The sequence below is a fragment of the Ovis aries genome, chromosome X (genome assembly GCF_016772045.2).
Source record: "Ovis aries strain OAR_USU_Benz2616 breed Rambouillet chromosome X, ARS-UI_Ramb_v3.0, whole genome shotgun sequence".
NCBI classification, from domain to species: Eukaryota; Metazoa; Chordata; class Mammalia; order Artiodactyla; family Bovidae; genus Ovis; species Ovis aries.
The window spans coordinates 26,922,473-26,943,246 of record NC_056080.1 but is presented as its reverse complement, the minus strand read 5'-3'; the positions used below and the strand labels follow the sequence as shown (position 1 = coordinate 26,943,246).

Here is a 20,774-nt window from a genome sequence, read left to right as displayed (position 1 = left end):
CACATCTTCTGAAGCCAGGTTGTTTCCATGTCTTGGCTATTGTAAATAGTTCTGCTAGGAACATAGGGGGGCATGCATCTTTTCAAATTAGAATTTTTGTCTTTTCTGGATGTTTGCTGAGGAGTGGGATTGTTGGATCATATGGTAGTTTTATTTTTAGGTTTTTAAGGAACCTCCACACTGGTTTCCATAGAGGCTACACCAATTTATATTCCCACTGTTGTAGGAAAGGGGAGGGCCCCATTCACGGCCCCAAGAGCGGGCTCTTGTCTAACACTTGGAAAAGAATTGTCCGAGGAGACACGTGCTGACAAAGAAAGAGATTTTATTGGGAAAGGGCACCCAGGTGGAGAGCAGTTGGGTAAGGAAACCCAGGAAAATAGCTCTGCCACATGGCTCGCAGTCTCGGGTTTTATGGTGATGGGATTAGTTTCCAGGTTGTTTTTGGCCAGTCATTCTAATTCAGAGTCTTTCCTGGTGGTGCACGCATTGCTCAGCCGAGATGGATGCTAGTGAGAGGGATTCTGGGAAGTGGATGGACACACAGTGTCTCCGTTTGACCTTTCCCGAACTCTTCCGGTTGGTGGTGACTTATTAGTTCCATATTCCTTACCAAGATCTCCTGTCATAAAACAACACATGTGAGTGGTTACGAAAGAGCCTGGCCAGGGTGGGCAGTTTCAGTCGGTGTGCTTCCCCTAACACCACCAACAGTGTAGGAGAGTTCCCTCTGCTGCACACCCTCTCCAGCATTTATTATTTGTAGACTTTTTTATGGGGCCAGTCTTACCAGTGTGAGATGATACTTCCTTGTGGTTTTGATTGGCATTTCTCTAATAATTAGTGATGTTGAGCATCTTTTCATGTGCCTGTTTGAAGAGGAAAAGTTACAGTTTTACATAACCTCCTTCTCCTTCTGCCTCTGTAACTCAGCTTGCCCCTTGCAAAGTCTAGATCACATAGGTCACATAGTCTCAGAAAGTGGGGACTTGCAATACTAGAAACTGGAGTTTATCTCACTCACCCTTGTCCTACTGAAGGAGGAAACAGAACAGGCTCTATCTTGAAAGCAAGACTCCATCTTGGGCCGGACTGTGGACTTTGAGCTATATGCCCCATATCTATGGAAATGACATACCAACTGGAAAACCAGGCCCCTGGAAGGAAGAGCCCCAGGGCTCTCTGTTGCCTAAAAGAATACCCTAATTATCTGTGTAACCGAATAGAATCATACATTCTATTATGCTTATTGAAGTATGACCACAGGCCTATTGATAACTGTCCACTGTTAACTACCTAGGCTTAAGGCATATGAATCATGGGTTGACTTTGATTGTATCTTTCTTTTTCCTTTGTTCAGACTAATTTCAGGGAACCATATACACTTAGGGTATATAAGGTTTTCATAACTAGTTGGGGTCCTTGGCTAAGAGGAGACTCTGCCTTGGGCCGGCTGGTATAATAAACTGCACTCCACTGTCTGCATTGTCCTTCAGAGTGACAATGTCCTTCTGAGTGTCTTTCTTGTTTCCCAGAATGCGTGGCTACAACACTGCTCTTTGCAATCACCCAGCCCCTGCAAACCTGCTTACTCATGCCTGTCCAGGTCAGGCATCCCCCTCTCCATCTTGACCACTGTTCCTGCGTGCGCAAAACCCCTTATTTTAAACCAGACTATTAACAGCTGGTGTTGCCCACTACAGTCTGTCTATTAAAACTCTGTAATCCCTTTGTTGGGGCCTCAGAGCTTGGAGTGTTAACTCCTCTGGGCCCACTGGCATAATAAACCTGAGTTTTCTAACTCTCTGAGTGTGGTGCTTGGTTTCTGTAGTACTGGTTTCCGCAACATGTTGACCATCTATCTGTATGTGATTATTATTCTTGCGATAATAGTACTAACCTCACAGAGTTTTGAGACTTTCATGAGTTTATGTATGTGAACATCTTTGCACATGAAAAGCAAGATAAAGTAACCAAATATTTTAAGAAATCAAATGTTACATCATCTGAATTCTTATAGCACTTTAAAAAACCGTAAGAGGATACAACTTTATTTTTCTAAGTTTTGAGCTTAATGATGGAAAAAACTTTGACTTAAATGAGATCTCTAGAATTTAGCACATGGTGCATATAGTAAACATTCAATCACAAAGAATGTTTATTTGATTGGTAATAAATGAGAAATGCTTTTAATGAGATGGCTCTCAATATGTCATAGAAACATTCATTTTTAAAGGCTGTTTATTTAGACTAGGAATTTCTCATGTCTTTTGCTCCTGTCTTCCATATTTTGTATCTGCTAAAGAATGTCCATAACAACTTTAAGATAGGTCTTTGTGGTGAAGGGGGGATGTTACAAGGGCTTTCCAATGTGTCAAATGGGAGAGTTTGAATCCTATGAAATGTTTTCCCCAGATGTCAAATCCTATGAGGTTTGATAGTAAATGAAGTGTAGAGCTAATTTCTAAACTGTAGTGCTAACATGGTCGCTAGAAAGTGCATACTATTGAAGAGGAAAAGTTATAATTTTACATAACCTCCTGCTCCATCTACCTCTGTAACTCAGTTTGCTCCTTGCAAAGTCTAGATCATGTAGGTCTCAGAAAGTGGGGCCTCACAATACTAAGAACTGGAACTTATCTCACTCACCCTTGTCCTGCTCTTTGCAATTGCCCAACCCCTGCAGACCTGCTTAATCATGCCTGTCCATGTAAAGGTCAGGCATCCCCCTCCCCATCTTGACTGCTGTTCCCGTGCACACGTGAAACCCCTTAATTTAAACCAGCCTATTAGCAGCTAGTGTTGCCCACTATAGTCTGTCTATAAAAACTCTGTAACCCCTTTGTTCGGGGCTCAGAGCTTAGAGTGTTAACGGCTCTGGGCCCGCCAGCATAATAAACCTGAGTTTCCCAACTCTCTGAGTGTTGGTTTCTCGATTACTGGTTTCTGCAACACTAGAAGACAAAAAGGCAAATGTATGCAAATATGCAAAATTTGCAAACATATGCAAATTTTCTTTTGCAGTGTTTGTCTTGTCTAATCCATTTTCCACAACAGAACTATGCAAGTCCTAAACTCTGTAACCTACCTGGGTTGCTTTTCAAAGGTATAATCTGTCACTTCATCCTTTGTTATCATCAAAAGTCTACAGGGAATTCTCTGGGGGTCCAGTGGTTAGGACTCTGCACTTCCATTGCAGGGGCCATGTGTTTGATCCCTGGTTGGCGAACAAAGATCCTGCACACACAGCACGCCCCCCCTCTAAAAAAAAGCTATTTGCTTGGAGTATGATCTGGGGCCATTTTCTCTAATTTCCAAGGTGACAACTGGCTAGCCCAATAAAATAGTCCATAAGATTCTGTTTATGTATTGATGGAAGAGGAATTATATTCTCAGTCTATTATGTTATCATGTATTACTTAAATATGATGAAATAGAGTATCATTGTGATTGTTGTTTTGGCAGAAATAGTGAATTTATTTTTAGGAATATCAGACTGAATTGCAAAGAGAATAGTACCTAAGACCTCAGACTGAACAGAGATCTTGAGCTCAGCAGATTAAAAACATATTCAATTTGTAAGTTTCCTTCAGGTGTATGGGTATATGGAGGACATTTAGGTGAGCACCACTTATAAATATAGCTACTTTTTACATTGTTTATATATCTATAGTGTCTTTAAACATCCTATCTAGATTAGTACTATGAACAATATTGGTGCTTAATCAATGGTTAATAAAATAAAACAAAAACTACATGATTAAGAATTGAATGTCTTTCAAAATTAATTTTTTATGTGGGAAAATGAAAGAGTAGAAGACTCATTTAATCCTTCCATTACAAATAGTTTCTTCCCTTGGAAGGCATGTCTTTTTAATATTTAGTTCAGATTCATGAATGTTGTCAAATGCCCTTCCATTCACTTTTGAAAACTAGCATCCTTGCTTTTTAAGATTTTCTCCATTTTCTACAGTTACACATTAAAGGAAAGAAAAGCAAATGTTAAATGTAAGGACACATTCTAAATATTCCTGAAGAGATAACATTTTGTTGTCAACTTAGAGGGTGAAGTGAATGAATAGAAATCAAAATGCACTTGTAAGAGGTAGTCTTTTGAGACCTGTTGATGTCCATATTACCCATAAAGAGTGTACAGTTTATCTGTGTGAACTATTGTATGGCTGCAGATCTAGGGATTTTACTCTTTTGCTATCAGACTCTCTTTAGGCAGTGAATCAAGGGAGCATCAGCTGAAAAACCTACAGATAAGGGATTCTGAGTACTTTTAAATAATCCATTCATCCCTTATGGCATTTAAATGATGATAAAAAGTTACTAATCTATGGGCATGTCATGCTTTTTCTTTTCATGTCAGTTTCTTGGTTTTCACTTGGTTTCCTTTTCCTACTTCTGAAAAGTAGGAAGATGAATTATTTTATATCCATTCTGTTTTCACAAACCATTGTTTGGTAAAAAGTCATTTTGAATTTTGTGATGTTAAAGAGATCAATCACATTAGAATAGAAATTATAGCAAAATTTTGATTGTAAACTGCATTTTATGCATGTTTTTACAACATATGCAAAATTTGCATATTAGGAAAATTCAATTTAAACATATTTTTGGTCAGAAATTCTTAGCAGTACCTCTTCTTTCACTCTTGTCCCTTGCATTTGGCTTCCACAAAAAGTAGATATGATATTACAGAAAGTTTTATCACAAATTTGTTAAGACAAATAATGTGAGGGATGACAAACTGATAGTACAAATCAAACTATCAACCTCCTCCTACCAATAACACTCATCACTAATTAAACAAAACACTTTTCACCTTCTCCTCATCAAGATATGGCACCTTTAAGCAGCACTCTTAAAGAGACACTTGCTATTCAACAGAGGTAGAAAAAAATCTAATGTCATTTGCCATTGCTGATTGAGAAAAAAATGTTCAGGAAATAATGATGCAGTTTAATTTATTCCACATTTTACAGATATGATTATATTAAGAGATGGATATTCAAAATGAAGACTGAAGCAGTGTATAGATTGATGATTAATTCTGTATTGCCATGAATATATATCAAACATTGAATTATACTTTGAATGCAGAGAGATAAATTAAGAAAAGACATTACCCTCAGTGTATTGGAGAAGGAAATGGCAACCCACTCCAGTACTCTTGCCTGGAGAATCCCATGGACGGAAGAGCCTGGTGGGCTACAGTCCATGGGGTTGCAAAGAGTCGGACAGGACTGACTGACTTTGCTTCACTTCAGTGTATTAGGGATATTTACAAATGAAAGATTGAAGGCAAAAGGAGAAGAGGGTGGCAGAGGATAAGATGGTTAGACAGTATCACCAACTCAATGGATATGAGTTTGAGCAAACTCTGGGAGACTGTAGAGGACAGCCTGGCATGCTACAGTTCATGGGGTCACAAACAGTCAGACATGACTGAGCAAGTAAACAGTAACAACAAATAAACAATTTCAGTATCAAGTAATAAACCATAAAAATAATGTAGAGAATGCTATAGAAGCACACAGAAAGGGGGAATCACTTCTGTTATTGCCCAGAGTACCTAAAGAAGACTTTTACTGAGAAAGTAATAATATTTGAATAGATCTTAAAAGACGAATAGGAAATGGGATGGGGAGATAAGCAATAACAAGACCACTCCAGGAAGAAATAATGATGGGGCAAAAGTAAGATTATGATGATGTACATCTTAATTAGAGAAAGATGAATCATTTGATGAGGCTAGATGGCAGAAGAGAATAATTTGATGATTCCAGGTTATAAATGGCCTTTAATATCGTATTAAAGAGTTTAAGGTTTTTCCTTTAGGCAATGAGGGAAAACTAAAGATTTTAAGCAAAGGGATGCATGCAGTAACTTAACAATATGAAAAATGAAGTAGGAAATAAAGATGTCCTGGTGGCAGAAATATCACTTAAAACAGTGATCTCTCAAATGGAATGATAATATCCTAGGGAACATGAAATGAGCCATTGGAATATGGGAAGGTAACCTCGGGATATTTACTTTTATTTAAAGATGAGAAAGAATTTAGCTTTACTCATATGTATTTTGAGTATAATTGCTTTACAATGCTGTGTTAGTTTCTGCTGCACAACAAAGTAAATCAGCTGTATGTATACATATTTCCTTTCCCTCTTGAGCCTCCCTCCCATTCCCCCAGCTCCCATCCTACCCATCTAGGCCATCATAGAGCACTGAGCTGAGCTTCTCGTGCTTTATAGCAGGTTCCCACTAGCTATCTATTTTACACATGGTAGTGTGTATGTGTCAATCCTAATCTCCCAATTCATCCTGCTCTCCTCTCCCGCCATATCATCATGTCCATTCTCTAGGTCTGCATCTCTTTTTCTGCCCTACAAATAGGTTCATCTGTACCATTTTTCTAGATTCCACATATATGCATGAATATTTGTTTTTCTCTTTCTGACTTATTTGACTCTGTATGACAGACTCTAGGTCCATCCACATCTCTACAGATGACCCAATTTCATTCCTGTTATATGTACTGCATCTTCTTTATCTGTTCATCTGTCAATGGACATTTAGGTTGCTTTCATGTCCCAGCTATTGTAAATAGCACTGCAGTGAACATTGGAGTACATGCGTCTTTTTGAACTATGCTTTTCTCAAGGTATATGCCCACTAGTGAGATTTCTGGGTCATATGATAGTTCTATTTTTAGTTTTTAAAGGAATCTGCATGCTCATCTCCATAGTGGATGTACCAATTTACATTCCCAACAGCAGTGCAAGAGGGTTCCCTTTTCTGCATACCCTCTCCAGCATTTATTATTGGTAGATTTGTTGAGAGTGGCCATTCTGACTGGTGTGAGATGATATCATTGTAGTTTTGATTTGCAATTCTCTAATAATTAGTGATGTTGCATGTGTTTTCATGTGAATCTTGGCCATCTGTATGTCTTCTTTGGAGAAATGTCTATTTAGGTCTTCCACCCATTTTTTGGTTGAGTTGCTTACTGTTTTGATATTGAGCTGCATAAGCTGTTTGTATATTTTGAAGATTATTCCTTTGTCAGTCACTTAATTTGCAAATATTTTCTCCCATTCTGAGGGTTGTCTTTCCTTCTTGCTTATTGTTTCCTTTGCTGTGCAGAAGTTTTTAAGTTTAATCAGGTACTATTTATTTTTTCATTACACTAAGAGGTAGGTCAAAAAAGATCTTGCTGTTATTTATGTCAGAGTATTTTTCCTATGTTTTCCTCTAAGAGTTTTATAGTGTCCAGTCTTATATTTTTGCTTATAGTTTTTAGGTAGTGTTCTAATTTCATTCTTTTACGTGTAGCTGACCAGTTTTGCCAATACTACTTATTGAAGAGACTGTCTTTTCTCCACTGTATATTCTTGTGTCCTTTGTCATAAATTAGGTAGACATAGGTGCATGAGTTCATCTCTGGGCTTTCTGTCCTGTACCATTGATCTTTATTTCTGTTTTTATGCCAGTACCAAACTGCCTTGATGACTGTAGCTTTGTAGTATAGTCTGAAGTCAGGGAGCCTGATTCCTCCAGCTTTACTTTTCTTTTTCAAGATTGCTTTGGCTACTTGGGGTCTTTTGTGTTTCCATACAAGTTTTGAAATATTTTGTTCTAATTTTGTGGAAAATGCCATTAGTAATTTGATAGGGATTGCATTGAATCTGTAGATTGTTTTGGGTAGTATAGTCTCACAATATAGATTCTTCCAATCTAAGAACATGTTATATCTCTCCATCTTTTTGTGTCATCTTTGTTTCATCAATGTTTTATAGTTTTCTGAATATAAGTCTGTTGGAGATTACAAATGAAATGACATAAAAGACAAGACACACACAAGAGACAGACACCACTCTGGCCAGAGGAAAAATAATAACTGCGCAAGCAAGCAGGCTTGAGTTTTACTTTTATATAGCTCCCCTGGGCAGAATTCCAGACAGTATGACCAAGCCTTTTCAGTATGGTGCATGTGCATAAATGTTATCGTACAGCAAAAGGGAGTGAAATTTATGCTTACTGCAGAGTCTGTCCAGAGCCTTCCTCCTTCTTATCACAAGAAGGGAATGTTCCCTCGTTTGCAAGGGACCATTAAACTCAAGGCTGTGTCCAGACTCCTTGGCAGAACGCCTTGCTTGCAAGCACGTTCAGCCCACGCAGAGAGCCCCGCCTGCAGGCACATCTCCACTTGCCCTATTGTGGCTGTATTAACCCTTCATCTCCCCCTTTTTTATTTGCTCTAATAAATTGTAGCATGGTCTGGATCTTCTCTGCTTCGTGCTTTAGTTGTTTCCTTTTCCGCCATCGCTGGAAGACTAGAAAAGCAACACAACATAAAAGTAATATAAACACAGTGTTCCCAAAGGTAGTCCCAATTAGTGTGGATACATGTCCTAATGGATTTAAGTTATTCAATCCTTCTTGAAGACTTTTCAACAAATTAGACCCTGCAATGTCAGGCAATGTCCTGCTAAAAGTAGACAAAATTTGTCGTTCCAGGTCCATAATCTCCGTAGTGAGATTTTGATGTCCAGTCAAAGATCGTTTTACTCTTTCCCATCCTTCACTCATGTTAAATGGTACAGGTGTTATACAAAACTGAGAAGAATTCCAATCACATTTCAACACACTTCGTGTAGATAAAACAGCTAATTGATCTCCAAGCCAGGAAACGGTGTGTTGAAGATTGAGCACGTCGGTAGCAAGTTGTGCATCCAAATCTCGCTGTTGCTGCCATAACAAATGAGAGTCTTTATGCCAATCCCGAACAAAATCAGCTGTTTGAATTCCTTGGTGTAATGCGAGGCTTGCCACCGCTGCTGTTGCAGTTACTGACGCAACTGCTAGAATCGAAGCAATGATCATACCAAGCATACGTCGAGATTGATGTAGCAAAGTCTGTACAGTGGTTACTAGATGAGAAACAGCAAAAGAATCTGACCACGGCCTAGTCAGATTTATAGGCAACCATACTTCTGTCCAAGTTTTAATAATTCCTAACAAAAAATTGGAGTTACAGGCTCGTCTTTCAAATTCTTCCCACCAAGACTGATTTACACATTGAGTTAGATTACAATAATCACATGACACAGACCACACAGTATCATTCCAGGTCCAATTCCCATATAACAATGCAAAAGGATATTTTACACATGCCATTGTGGAATAAGATTTATTAACGCGTAAATTAACATGAAATGGACCCGAAGAGTCGCCACTATCAAAAGTATAGTTTCCTGACCAGACAGTGAGATTATCAGAAACTGCCCACAGTTTCCAAATATCCCCTTGAATGTGTGGATATCCCTGCAATTGTAATTGAGGAGGGACAAGTGCAAATTGCTGCCATTTAATTGTTTCATTTCCATTGCCCATCAAAGTGCCATTTGCACGATGCCACCTAAGAGATTTATTTGACCATTTTCTAAGAATTGCCCATGATCTGGACTCCAATCTACAATGATAGACCCAGAATAATTCATGACTTTAAAGGGTCAATGACCTTGGCAACGTTCCCATTCCAAAGATTCTAGAGAAGGAGCAAAAAAGTTAACAGGACATAGTGACATATGTATTCCATTATGAATGTCTATCGGTTCTGTCGAGGTGTTAAAGCCCCTGGTGGAAACAAGCACAGTAAAAGTAGCAAAATGATAATTATTGTACTTTACCCCCCATGTATTATAGGAATGATGAGAATGTTCCTTGGTGGACAGACAAGGGGTGTCCTCCTAAGCACAAAGGAATACCTTCCACTGCAATAGTCAAATTACTAATATTATATTGTTGTTTATGATGAGTTAGTTGTTCTATTCCCCCACAAGCTGGTGGGGGAAAGAAGGCAGTCTCATTAGTGCATACCTGCACTTCTGGCTCTCCCCAGGAAACTACTCTTACTAATGGGGGATTAGGTATATATGCCCAATATGTATGATTACTTGCTGATACACCGATTACCTGACATGTTACCACCGCCATCATGGCAAGCAAAAGATTGGTAGGATTCAGAGGTTGTCCCGCTTTCATTAACATTTTTTCTGCTTCCTGGGTCAACTTCTTCATTTGACCCCACGTAGGAGGTGTTGCTTCCCTTGTACAAAAAGTAAAACTTCTCTGCATAGTAAGCTCTTCGAATTTTTGAACAAAGGGATCAGCCATTGTTGATTTTGATTAATCTCGCTGGGGTCCAAAACCTGTAATTATTAACAGAAATGAAAACATACCCTTGTCCCAGATATATTAATGATGCTGGGATCCACCCTTTCTCTTTATCTTTATACCAAATAGGCATATTCAAGATCTTGTCTTTCTTTCCCTTGAAAATGCAACTCTGATGCTGATAGATTTCCCTTACTCCAAATATTCAAAAAATTTTGGGTAAGTAAGGTTTTATTCAAAATGTCTTTAGGTTTCATAAATCTCTCCTGTTCCCCCTTTTTTTATTTTTTCAAGATATTCATGCAAGGTACGATTAGCTCTTTCAATGATAGCTTGCCCTTGACTATTATAAGGAATACCAAAAGTATGAGTTATATGATATTGGGATAAAAAGTGAGCTAATTTCGCGGATTGGCAGGCAGGTGCATTATCAGTTTTCAATTCAATTGGTAATCCCGTAACTGCAAAACAAGATAACACATGAGTAATAACAGCGTCAGCCTTTTCAGAATGTAATGCAGTGGCCCATTGAAAATGTGTATATGTATCTATAGTATGATGCACATATTTTTGTTGTCCAAAAGAAGAAATGTAAATTACATCCATTTGCCATATTTGATTTGCTTGTTTTCCTCTTACTTTGACATCTGGTGAGGTAAACGGTAAAGCAAAGGGTGCACATATGGAACAAGAACGAACAATATTTTGAGCTTGTTTTTGCATAATAGCATGAGATTTTTGTAACCCTTTGGAATTGGTATGCTGTAAGAGATGTTCTTGTTTTGCTGCTTCTATAGGATAAAGTAAGGCATCAATTGTAGCATTTCTGAATGATAAGGGTCCAGGAAGGGCGGAATGTGCATGAATGTGAGTAAGGAAAATTAATTCTGAACGTTGCAAGAGCAATTGTTGTACTTGGTAAAACAATTTATCAATAGCTGTTTTAAGGGTCAGTGGAAGGGAGACATGGGGAAGCTGTAGGCAAGAGAGAACAGCATATCGAGAATCTGAAACAATATTAATAGGAATTTGGGGAAAATCTTGCAAAACTAAATAGATAGCCCACAACTCAGTGGGCTGTACAGAAGAAAATGAGTGGGGAAGAACCTGAGAACTTTCCGAGGTCCAATATCCAGCACTATTTTTATTTGCATCTGTAAAAATAGTGGGTCCCTTAACTGGAATATCTGAAATTGGGGATTGAGATATCATAGAGCTAGTCCGGAGAAAATCAATCAATTTAGATGACAGATAATGATTAGAAAACGAACCAGGAAATGAGGCAAGAGAAATTTGCCAGTTTTCATTAAATTGTAAATATTGAGATATTTGAGCAGTTGTTAATTGAGTAACAATCTGGTATGGTTCATATCCTGACAATTGTAAAATACGATGGCGACCTTTCTGTATAAAGAAGGCTAATTTATCCATATATGTAGTCAATTTTTTGGAAAAGCTGTTAGGTAAGAAAACCCATTCTATTAATCCTTTTCCTTGAGCAATTACACCAGATGGAGAATAAGGGGTATGAAATATTATAAACGAAATAGGTTGAGACGCATGTAAGTAAGTAAAAAAACCGTCATTTAGTCGTTGCTCAACAAATTGAAGTTCCTGTAAAGCCAATGGGGTTAAAGTTCGGGGGCTATCCAGAGCTGTGTCTCCCTCTAAAGTAGAAAACAAATGTCGTAATCGATAAGTAGGAATCCCAAGTACCAGGTGTAGCCAATTGATATCTCCCAATAACTTTTGAAAATCATTTAAAGTTTTGAGGTGGTCTCTTCTGATTTGCAACTTTTGGGGCCTTATTCTATGTTGTTCCAATACCGTTCCTAAATACGAAATAGGAAAGTCTTTTTGAATTTTTTCTGGGGCTATTTGCAAATTGCATAGTTTTAAAGCCTCCTGTACTTTTAGAAAGAATTCATCACGTTCAGCAATACTAGGAGCTGCTAATAGGAGATCATCCATATAATGATATAGAATATAATTGGGGTATTCTTGACGGAGGGACTGTAAAGAGCGAGCTATGAATTCTTGACATAAAGTAGGACTATTTGTCATTCCCTGTGGTAAGACTGTCCATTGATAACTCTTAACAGGCTGAGCATGATTAAGAACAGGAATTGTAAAAGCAAATTCATCTCTATCTTGCAATTGTAGGGGAATGGCAAAAAAACAGTCCTTAAGATCTAGCACCATTAAGGACCAATTCTGAGGAATAAGAGCTGGAGAGGGGAGTCCCAAATGCAATGCTCCCATAGGTTCAATACATTTATTAACTTCTCATAAATCAGTTAACATTCTCCATTTTCCAGATTTCTTTTTTATAACAAAAACAGGAGAATTCCAGGGAGAGGTAGAGGGCTCTATATGACCAAGTTGGAGTTGTTCTTGTACTAGTTGTTCTAATGCCTCGAGCTTCATTTGTGGTAATGGCCACTGCTCAACCCATTTTGGAGTATTAGTTAACCATTTTAATGGGAGTGCTCGAGGAATTTGAGCAGTGGCTATTAGTTTTCTGGTGGAATGGTTACAAAAGCCCCCAAAGGAGAGAGAAGATCTCTTACCCAAATATTAATAGGTATGTTTACAATATAAAAGGTAACAGACACTGATCTTCCATTATGGAATTGGCATTGCAAGGGATGGGTACTCTTCCAGACATCTGCAATAGAGCCCAGTCCCGTTAGCATTAAAGGGCTTTTTTCTTTTTTCCAATCTTGGGGCCATTGTTGAGAAGAAATAACTGAAACATCTGCCCCTGTGTCTACTAGTCCCTCAAAGTTTTTTCCTTATATAATCAAGGAGAGAACAGGGCAAGAATCTTTGATAAGCATTTCCCAAAATATATGTCACCCAGTACTTCCAAATCCTCCTGTTCATTCATTAGGAAGAGCCAAAAAGGGATGATAAGGTAGGAGAAGTATTTGAGCAATATGTTCCCCGGCTAACAATGAAAGCCTGGTAGAAGTAGAAACCATAATCAAGATTTCCCCAACATAGTCGGAGTCTATTACCCCAGGAATTATGGTTAGACCTCTCAAAGCTGCACTGCTACGGCCTAATATTAAGCCAAAGGTGCCTTTAGGCAGTGGTCCGAATACATTTGTTTTTAATTTGTAAATGCCTCTTCCTGGTGACAAAAGAACATTCTCAGCTAGTGGCAAATCAGTAGTAGCATTCCCTGAAGTAGCAGACCGCAAGTCTGAAATCACCATCTGAGGTCCTTTTAATGAGGCATTGACTGGTAACTGTTGCTGGGAGGGAACAGGGTTGGGGTATGCGGGATGGCAGGAGGACAGGGAGGAAAAGTCCCCGGTATTGTTCCTGGGCCCCAAGGACTTAGGCCCGCAAGATAGTTTCCCGGTATTGGGTTGCCCATTTTGTCTGTTTTAGATTTGCACTCATTAGCCCAATGAAGCCCCTTCCCCCATTGACGGCAAGGTCTGGGAGGAGTCTTATTCCTCCTAGCAAAAGATCTGTCTTTAGGAATTGCACCTTGATCAGCTTTTAATTTCTGATTTTAAAATCTGATTCCAGATTTTCCACAATGGAAGCAGTTACCTCCCTTTTGTGGTTTCATAGCTTTGGCCAAGGCTGTAGCAAAGACATTAGCCTGATGCTCTGTTCTTCCTACTCCAGAGCAGGCTCTGATATATTCAGCTATAGATGCACCCTGTCCTTTTAATGGTCCCAGTATACGTTTGCATTCAGTATTTGCATTTTCAAATGCCAAAGTTTGTAACAATATCTCTGAAATTTCATCCCTCCCTACAGCTCATTCCACAGCTACTCTCAATCTTGCTGGAAAATCAGTATATGGCTTATTGGGGCCTTGCATTGTTTTAACAAAGGAGGGCTGGGCGTGGCCAGTAGGCACCACACGACGCCATGCTTGTAAAAAGACCTGGCGGACTTGTTGTAAGTCCTGATCAGAGTACTGAGCCTGTTCCCTTAAAGCCTGATAATGGCCCTCTCCCATTAACTTATCCTCAAGAGGACCAGGGGGATTCTGTCCTTCATTAATCCGAGCCTGCTTTCTAGCTTCTTCTTCCCACCAGCTACGAAGTTGCAACCACTGAGAACCCTCCAAGACAGCTTGGGCAATAGATTCCCAATCTAATGGAATGATTAATTTGCCTTTTCCCAATGATTCCAGCATAGCCAAAACAAAGGGAGATTGAGGACTGTATTGCGCTACTGCAGCTTTAAGATCTTTAAAAAATTTATATTCCAAAGGAGTGTATTGAATATTTATCACATTGTCATTTTGCTGTCTCTGGATGGGAAATAATTGTGGAGGATCGATAAGACCACTAGGGGGAGCAGGTAAGTCATCATCATGAAGCATAGACAAAGGAAAGGAGAACCGACAATGTTCCCTGCACACATCGGGCTGATTAACTGCAGTGGGGAAAAGAGAAGCATAAGGAGGAGCAGAAGGCGCAGATTTCCTCTCCTCCCTATGGGATCTCCACCATTCCTGGAATAGATGGGTCATTTCTTTAATCTCCTTACCCTACTCTGACAAAACTGAAGAAGCCTCTGAATCTGATTCTGAACTATCAGATGTTTCACCATTTCCAGAAGGAAGCTTACTTGTATCCTTACCTTCAGGCAATGCAGAAACCCCACCAACGTTTGGCACATCCTCATAAATTGTCTCTTCCTTCATTGAAGCATTAGATTTAGTCTCATTATCAGTAGATAGCAAAGTCAAAGCCTGTGTTATAGCATTACATAAAGTCCATAACTTCAAAAGGATCACATTACCCTTCTAATGTTGCTTTCTCAATTCTTTTTGAATTATTTTCCATTCCTTCAAATTTAACTGTAACTTAATTTGATATTGAAACCAATGACAATATTTCTCCATCAAGTGGAAGAGCTCACTCAATCAACCAGTCGAGACCTTAACACCTATGGAGTGGAGAAATCCTTTGACTAACTCCATGTACTGTGTCCGTAATGATCATGAGGAATTCCCCATGATTTTCTGAAAGTTCCCCTGCTAGGGTGAGGAATTCCCCATGATTTTCCCAAAAGTTCCCCTGCTATGGATTTAAAATTCCCCCGGGGTTACCCACCCTTTTGGTTTTACTCGAGCCCCACGTTGGGTGCCAGATGTTGGAGATTACGAGTGAAATGACATAAAAGACAAGACACACACAAGAGACACACACCACTCTGGCCAGAGGAAAAATAATAACTGTGCAAGCAAGCAGGCTTGCGGTTTACTTTTATATAGCCCCCTATGGCAGAATTCCAGACAGTATGACCAAGCCTTTTCAGTATAGTGCATGTGCATAAATGTTATCGTAAAGCAAAAGGGAGTGAAATTTCTGCTTACTGCAGAGTCTGTCCAGAGCCTTCCTCCTTCTTCTTATCACAAGAAGGGAATGTTTCCTTATTTGCAAGGGACCATTAAACTCAAGGCTGTGTCCAGACTCCTTGGCAGAACGCCTTGCTTGCAAGCACGTTCAGCCCACACAGGGAGCCCCACCTGCAGGCACATCTCCACTTTCCCTATTATGGCTGCATTAACCCTTCATAAGTCTTTTCCATCCTTAGGTAGGTTAATTCCTAGGTATTTTATTCTTTTTTGTTGTAATGGTAAATGGGATTCTTTCCTTAATTTATACTTATGATCTTTCATTGTTAGGATATAGGAATGCAAGAGATTTCTGTACATTAATTTTGTATCCTGCAACTTTACCAGATTCACTGATTAGCTCTAGCAGTTTTCTGGTGGCATATTTAGGATTTTCTACAGATAGTATCCTGTCATCTGTGACCAGTGTACTGATATCCAGTAAATGTAATCAACAGATAAATTTAATCATTTGTATATTTAAATAAAAGATCCCCTGGAGGAGGGCACAGCAACCCACTCCAGTATTCTTGCCTGGAGAATCCCATGGATGAGAGAGCCTGGGGGACTACAGTCCATAGGGTCTCAAAGAGTCAGACACAACTGAAGTGACTTAGCACACTCATCATGGTGTTGTATACTCAAACATTTGTCATTGCTGATAATGCTGTGACTTTTCAGAGCTACTCCTCACTCTTCTGTCTTGATCGTAGGCTGAAGAAGCTAATTTCAGTGCTCTGCTTCCTAGCCTCTCTGGCTTTCAGTTTAATTCAGTCTATGGAGAATAATGGCAGGAGAACGAAGTATGAGGACAGAGAGAATATGGGAAATTTATCCTCCTGGAAGCCTCATTACAAATGTGAGGGTTTAGTAGTGATTGATCCCCTCAACTAGGAGAAGAAAAAAGGAGATAAAAACTGAGATAGAAGATACATTAAATTTGTGCTGCTGTCCAATTTGTGCCATTTAGTCACATGAATCACATATGTGACTGAGGAACTAACGCTTCAATTTTATTCAATTTTACTAAATTTATGTTAAAATTTAAAACTAGTATTTGATTCAGATCCTGGGAAACTTCATTGGAACCAAACTATTTTGGAACAACTTGGATAAATTTTATCAAGTCTAAATATAGATCAAGTCTTTCTGATGAAGACTAAACACTCAAATTGAGACCTGTTGGTAAGAGAAAGGCCAAATTTTGAAAACTTAGTAAGAAAAAAAGTAAAATAGCTCATTAATAATTTTATACTGAGTTCGTGCTGAAATAACAATATTTAGAATATATTAATTTCAATAAAATGTATAATTAAAAAATAATTTCACTTCCTTCTGTTTTTTATTGTGGCTATTAGAAAATTTAGAATTACATATGTACCTTATATTATATTGAACACTACTCAATTAAGGATTTCCAGTATATTCTCACTGAGGACAAAGCAGAAAAATTTAATTAAAAAACCAGAGATGAACTTCTGGTCCTGGCAAAATGACATAGACTCATTTTCCCCTACTCTTTCTGTTAAGTATACTTATAAACACTGGGAAAATGTAAGAGACAACCAAAGAGGAACCCTGACAGGTGGGAAGAGGAAGGAAAATTAGAGAATGCAGGAACAAGACAGTGGCAGGGTGGGTGTCTTATTCCCATTCCCCAACATATGAAGGCAACCCAGGCCCAGCATTTCTTAACTCCCAATCTAGTAACAAAAGGTGGCTCAGGGAGCCTTCTACCTGATATTAAATCTTGCTGACTTTTTACAAAAGTGCAAAAGGAATTTTAATGGAGGAAGGATAGCCTTCTCAACAAATGATGCAGGAACAGCAGGATATCTGTAGCAAAATAAATAAATAACCTTGACCTCAATCACACATATTATAAAAATTAACTCAAATGGATCACAGATATGAATGTAAAACATAAAACTATTAAGCTTTTAGAACAAGGATAAAATCTTCTGGATCTTAGAATAGGCAACAGGTTCTCAGATTTGATACCAAAAGCACTACCAATAAAAGTAAAACTGATAAATTGGGCCTTAGCCAAATTTAAAAATTTACCCTGTGAAAGAGTTGAAACCACCAGCTATAAATAGGAGGAAAATATCTGCAAACCACATAGCTGACAAGGAACTAGTATCTAGAATATGTGAGGAAGTCTGAAAACTTACCAGTCCAGCAAAGCTGATTAGACACTGAGAAGATATGAAGAGACATTTCTTTGAAGAGGAAGACAATATACAGATGGTGAAAAAGTTGTTCAACATCATGAGTCATTGTGCCGTTGAGCACACTGAGCATCACTGAGCCATCTGCATGCTAAGTTGCTTCAATGGTGTCCGGCTCTGCATCCCATTGACTGTAGCCCGCCAGGCTCCTCTGTCCATGGGATTTCCTAGGCAAGAATACTGGAGTGGTTTGCCATTTCCTTCTCCAGGGGATCTTCCTATGAGCCATTAAGGAAAGGCAAATGAAAAACTACAATGAGATTTCACTACACACTTATCAGATGATTAAAATAAAGTGATACCACCAAATATTGAAGAGTATATAGAGAAACTGGGTCACTTATACATAACTAGTAGAAATGTAAAATGGTACAGTCACTCTGAAAAATAGTTTGGTAACTTTCTATAAAATTAAACAGGCAACAATCATTGGAATCAGCAATTACACTGTTGGGCATTTATCCCAGAGACATGAAAACTTATATTTACTCAAAAATCTACACAGATGCCTTATTCATAATAGTCCAAAACTTGAAATAATCCAAATATCCTTCAATTACTGAATGGTTGAACAAATTATGGTAAGTCTAAGTCATGAACCACTCAGTAATTTAAAGGAACAAACTATGAATATATGCAACAACTTACATGGATCTCCATTGAATTAGCTTAGGGAAAAAAGGTCAATCCCAATGTTACATTCTATAATAGTTAACTTATATAACATAATTGAAATGACAAAATTATTGAAGTGGAGAACAGACTAGTTCTTGCCAGAGGGTAGGGATGAGTGCAGATTCAGGGAGGAAGGATGTGTGAGAGCCAAAGGGAAGCGTGAAGGACCCTAGTGATTATGGAAATGCTCAAATTTTGACTGTACCAATGTCAGTACTGTGATTCTGATATTGTACTGTAGATTTGTAAGATACCACCATTGGTGGAAACTGGTACAGGGGACCTCATTATATTAGTAATCGTTCTTACAATTGAATGTGAATCTATAATTATCTTAAATGAAAAAGTTTTAAAAAGTCAAAGAATTATACTGATGAAATTTTTGTCCTGTAGAGATAATTTTAAAATTCTAAAAAAACCTTTATGAGAGCTCTCTTGCCTCGGCGCTTCCAAGATGACCAAGAAAAGAAGGAACAACGGTCGTGCCAAAAAGGGCTGTGGCCACGTGCAGCCTATTCGCTGCACCAACTGTGCCCGATGCGTGCCCAAGGATAAGGCCATTAAGAAGTTCGTCATTCGGAACATCGTAGAGGCGGCAGCCGTCAGGGACATTTCTGAAGCTAGTGTTTTCGACGCCTACGTGCTTCCCAAGCTGTGTGTGAAACTACATTACTGCGTGAGTTGTGCCATTCACAGCAAGGTAGTCAGGAATCGCTCTCGGGAAGCTCATAAGGACCGAACACCTCCACCCCGATTTAGACCTGCAGGTGCTGCCCCACATCCTCCACCAAAGCCCATGTAAGGATCCAAGTCCTTAAAGACTGAAGAAATATTGGTGTCTCTGAAAAGACAATAAAATGGAAATTATACTTTATGTAGCATGTTGAATATATGTTGCCAGATGGAGTGGGGGTTGTGTACATTTGGTCTCCCCAGTTTGCGTACCTTAGGGGTGGGGGTGAGGAATTAGGGCATCTGTGTTTGATTAATTCAGCCTGGCAAATGGTTTAAGTTGGTGTCTTTAAAATGGGGAGGAAACTAGCAGAGTGAGGAGTGCATCAGGAAGTCACTTAGGCTAAGGTGTGCATTCCTCTTGTGGCAACATGAAGACTTTAATAAACGTCCACAACTTGCATAAGGGGATCTGTATTCAGGTCCTTAACCTCAGGTCAAGTTTACATGCCTACCTTGGTTTGCTGCTAAGCTAATCACCCAGCCTTCATCTTTCTGTGGTACATTGCTTTATGGGGTGACAATGCCCTGAATGCCAGGCATTCGTAGAAATTTGTGGAAGTCCCATATGAGGGGGGTTTTGCAAAAAGTCTGGGAAAAGGCTGTAGTCTGTGTGACAATGGCTCATTTGTCTCAGAGTTCAGAAATTAGAGTTCCCAGCTAGCAATACATGGTTGACCCTTTAACAGCATGGGTTTAACTGCAGGGGGCGGGGGTGGTTTTGTTTTTAGTAAATACTACGCAATTCACAGTTGGTTGAATCCTCAAGTGTGAAAGTACAGACAGATACAAAAGGCTAACTCTAAAATATATGGATTTTTGAAGAGATGGTGCCCCTAACCAGTGCTTTGTTCAAGGGTCAAATGTACACGTATATTTGAAAAATTTATATGTAAATGTTTGCTAAGGCCTTTGCTGGTTAGCTTATATGATTTTTTTCCTTAAGCTAAACTAGTAGCTTGGAAGTTTTGATTAAAGTACACATTGTTCTGGGGAAAAAAAAAAAAAAAAAAACAACCTTTATGAGAGAAAAGACTTTTTTGTTCCACAAAAAGATAGAAAACAAATCTCCAAAAGATGTCCTATCTTCAAAATAATATGTAAGAAACAATGGTACTAGTAATAAACACATAAAGCAAAATATAACTGTAATGGCAAATGTCAGCACAGTTCTCTGAGAATTGATAGATATTGTGGGACAAGCTAAATTGTGCTATTGAGGAATAGATTATTGCTGCTGTTTTTGTTCAGTCACTAAATCGTGATCAAGTCTTTGCAACACCATGGATTGCAGCACGCCAGGCTCCTCTGTCCTCCACTATCCACCGGAGTTTGCTCAAATTCATGTCCATTGAGTCAGTGATGCTGTCTAACCGTCTCATCCTCTGTCACCCACTCCCCTCATCCTGCCCTCAATGTTTCCCCAAATCAGGGTCTTCTCTAATGAGTTGGCTCTTTGCATCAGGTGACCAAAGTATTAGAGCTTCAGATTCAGCATCACTTGTTCCAGTGAATATTCAGGACTGATTTCCTTTAGGATTGACTGGTTTGAACTCTTTGAAGTCCAAGGGACA

General features: G+C 38.9%; 1 protein-coding gene and 1 long non-coding RNA gene across 2 annotated transcripts; one reads left to right on the top strand and one right to left on the bottom strand.

Annotated features, from left to right (window-relative positions):
- Positions 1–308: 308 nt before the first annotated feature.
- LOC132658738 (uncharacterized) lies at positions 309–15,389 on the bottom strand. Its single transcript, XR_009598732.1, has 3 exons — positions 15,279–15,389; positions 791–869; positions 309–622 (listed from the first exon to the last, which is right to left on the bottom strand). It is a non-coding gene; the product is annotated as an uncharacterized LOC132658738 (long non-coding RNA).
- A 3,516-nt stretch (positions 15,390–18,905) lies between these two features.
- LOC101116885 (small ribosomal subunit protein eS26-like) lies at positions 18,906–19,606 on the top strand. Its single transcript, XM_012106433.4, has one exon. The coding sequence runs from the start codon at positions 18,923–18,925 to the stop codon at positions 19,268–19,270; it is 348 nt and encodes a 115-aa protein (XP_011961823.2). The 5' UTR covers positions 18,906–18,922; the 3' UTR covers positions 19,271–19,606.
- The last annotated feature ends 1,168 nt before the right edge of the window (positions 19,607–20,774 follow it).

Bases quoted from the DNA above. Each gene is read 5' to 3' on its own strand.
- LOC101116885 (XM_012106433.4), top strand. From the start codon at position 18,923: ATGACCAAGAAAAGAAGGAACAACGGTCGTGCCAAAAAGGGCTGTGGC.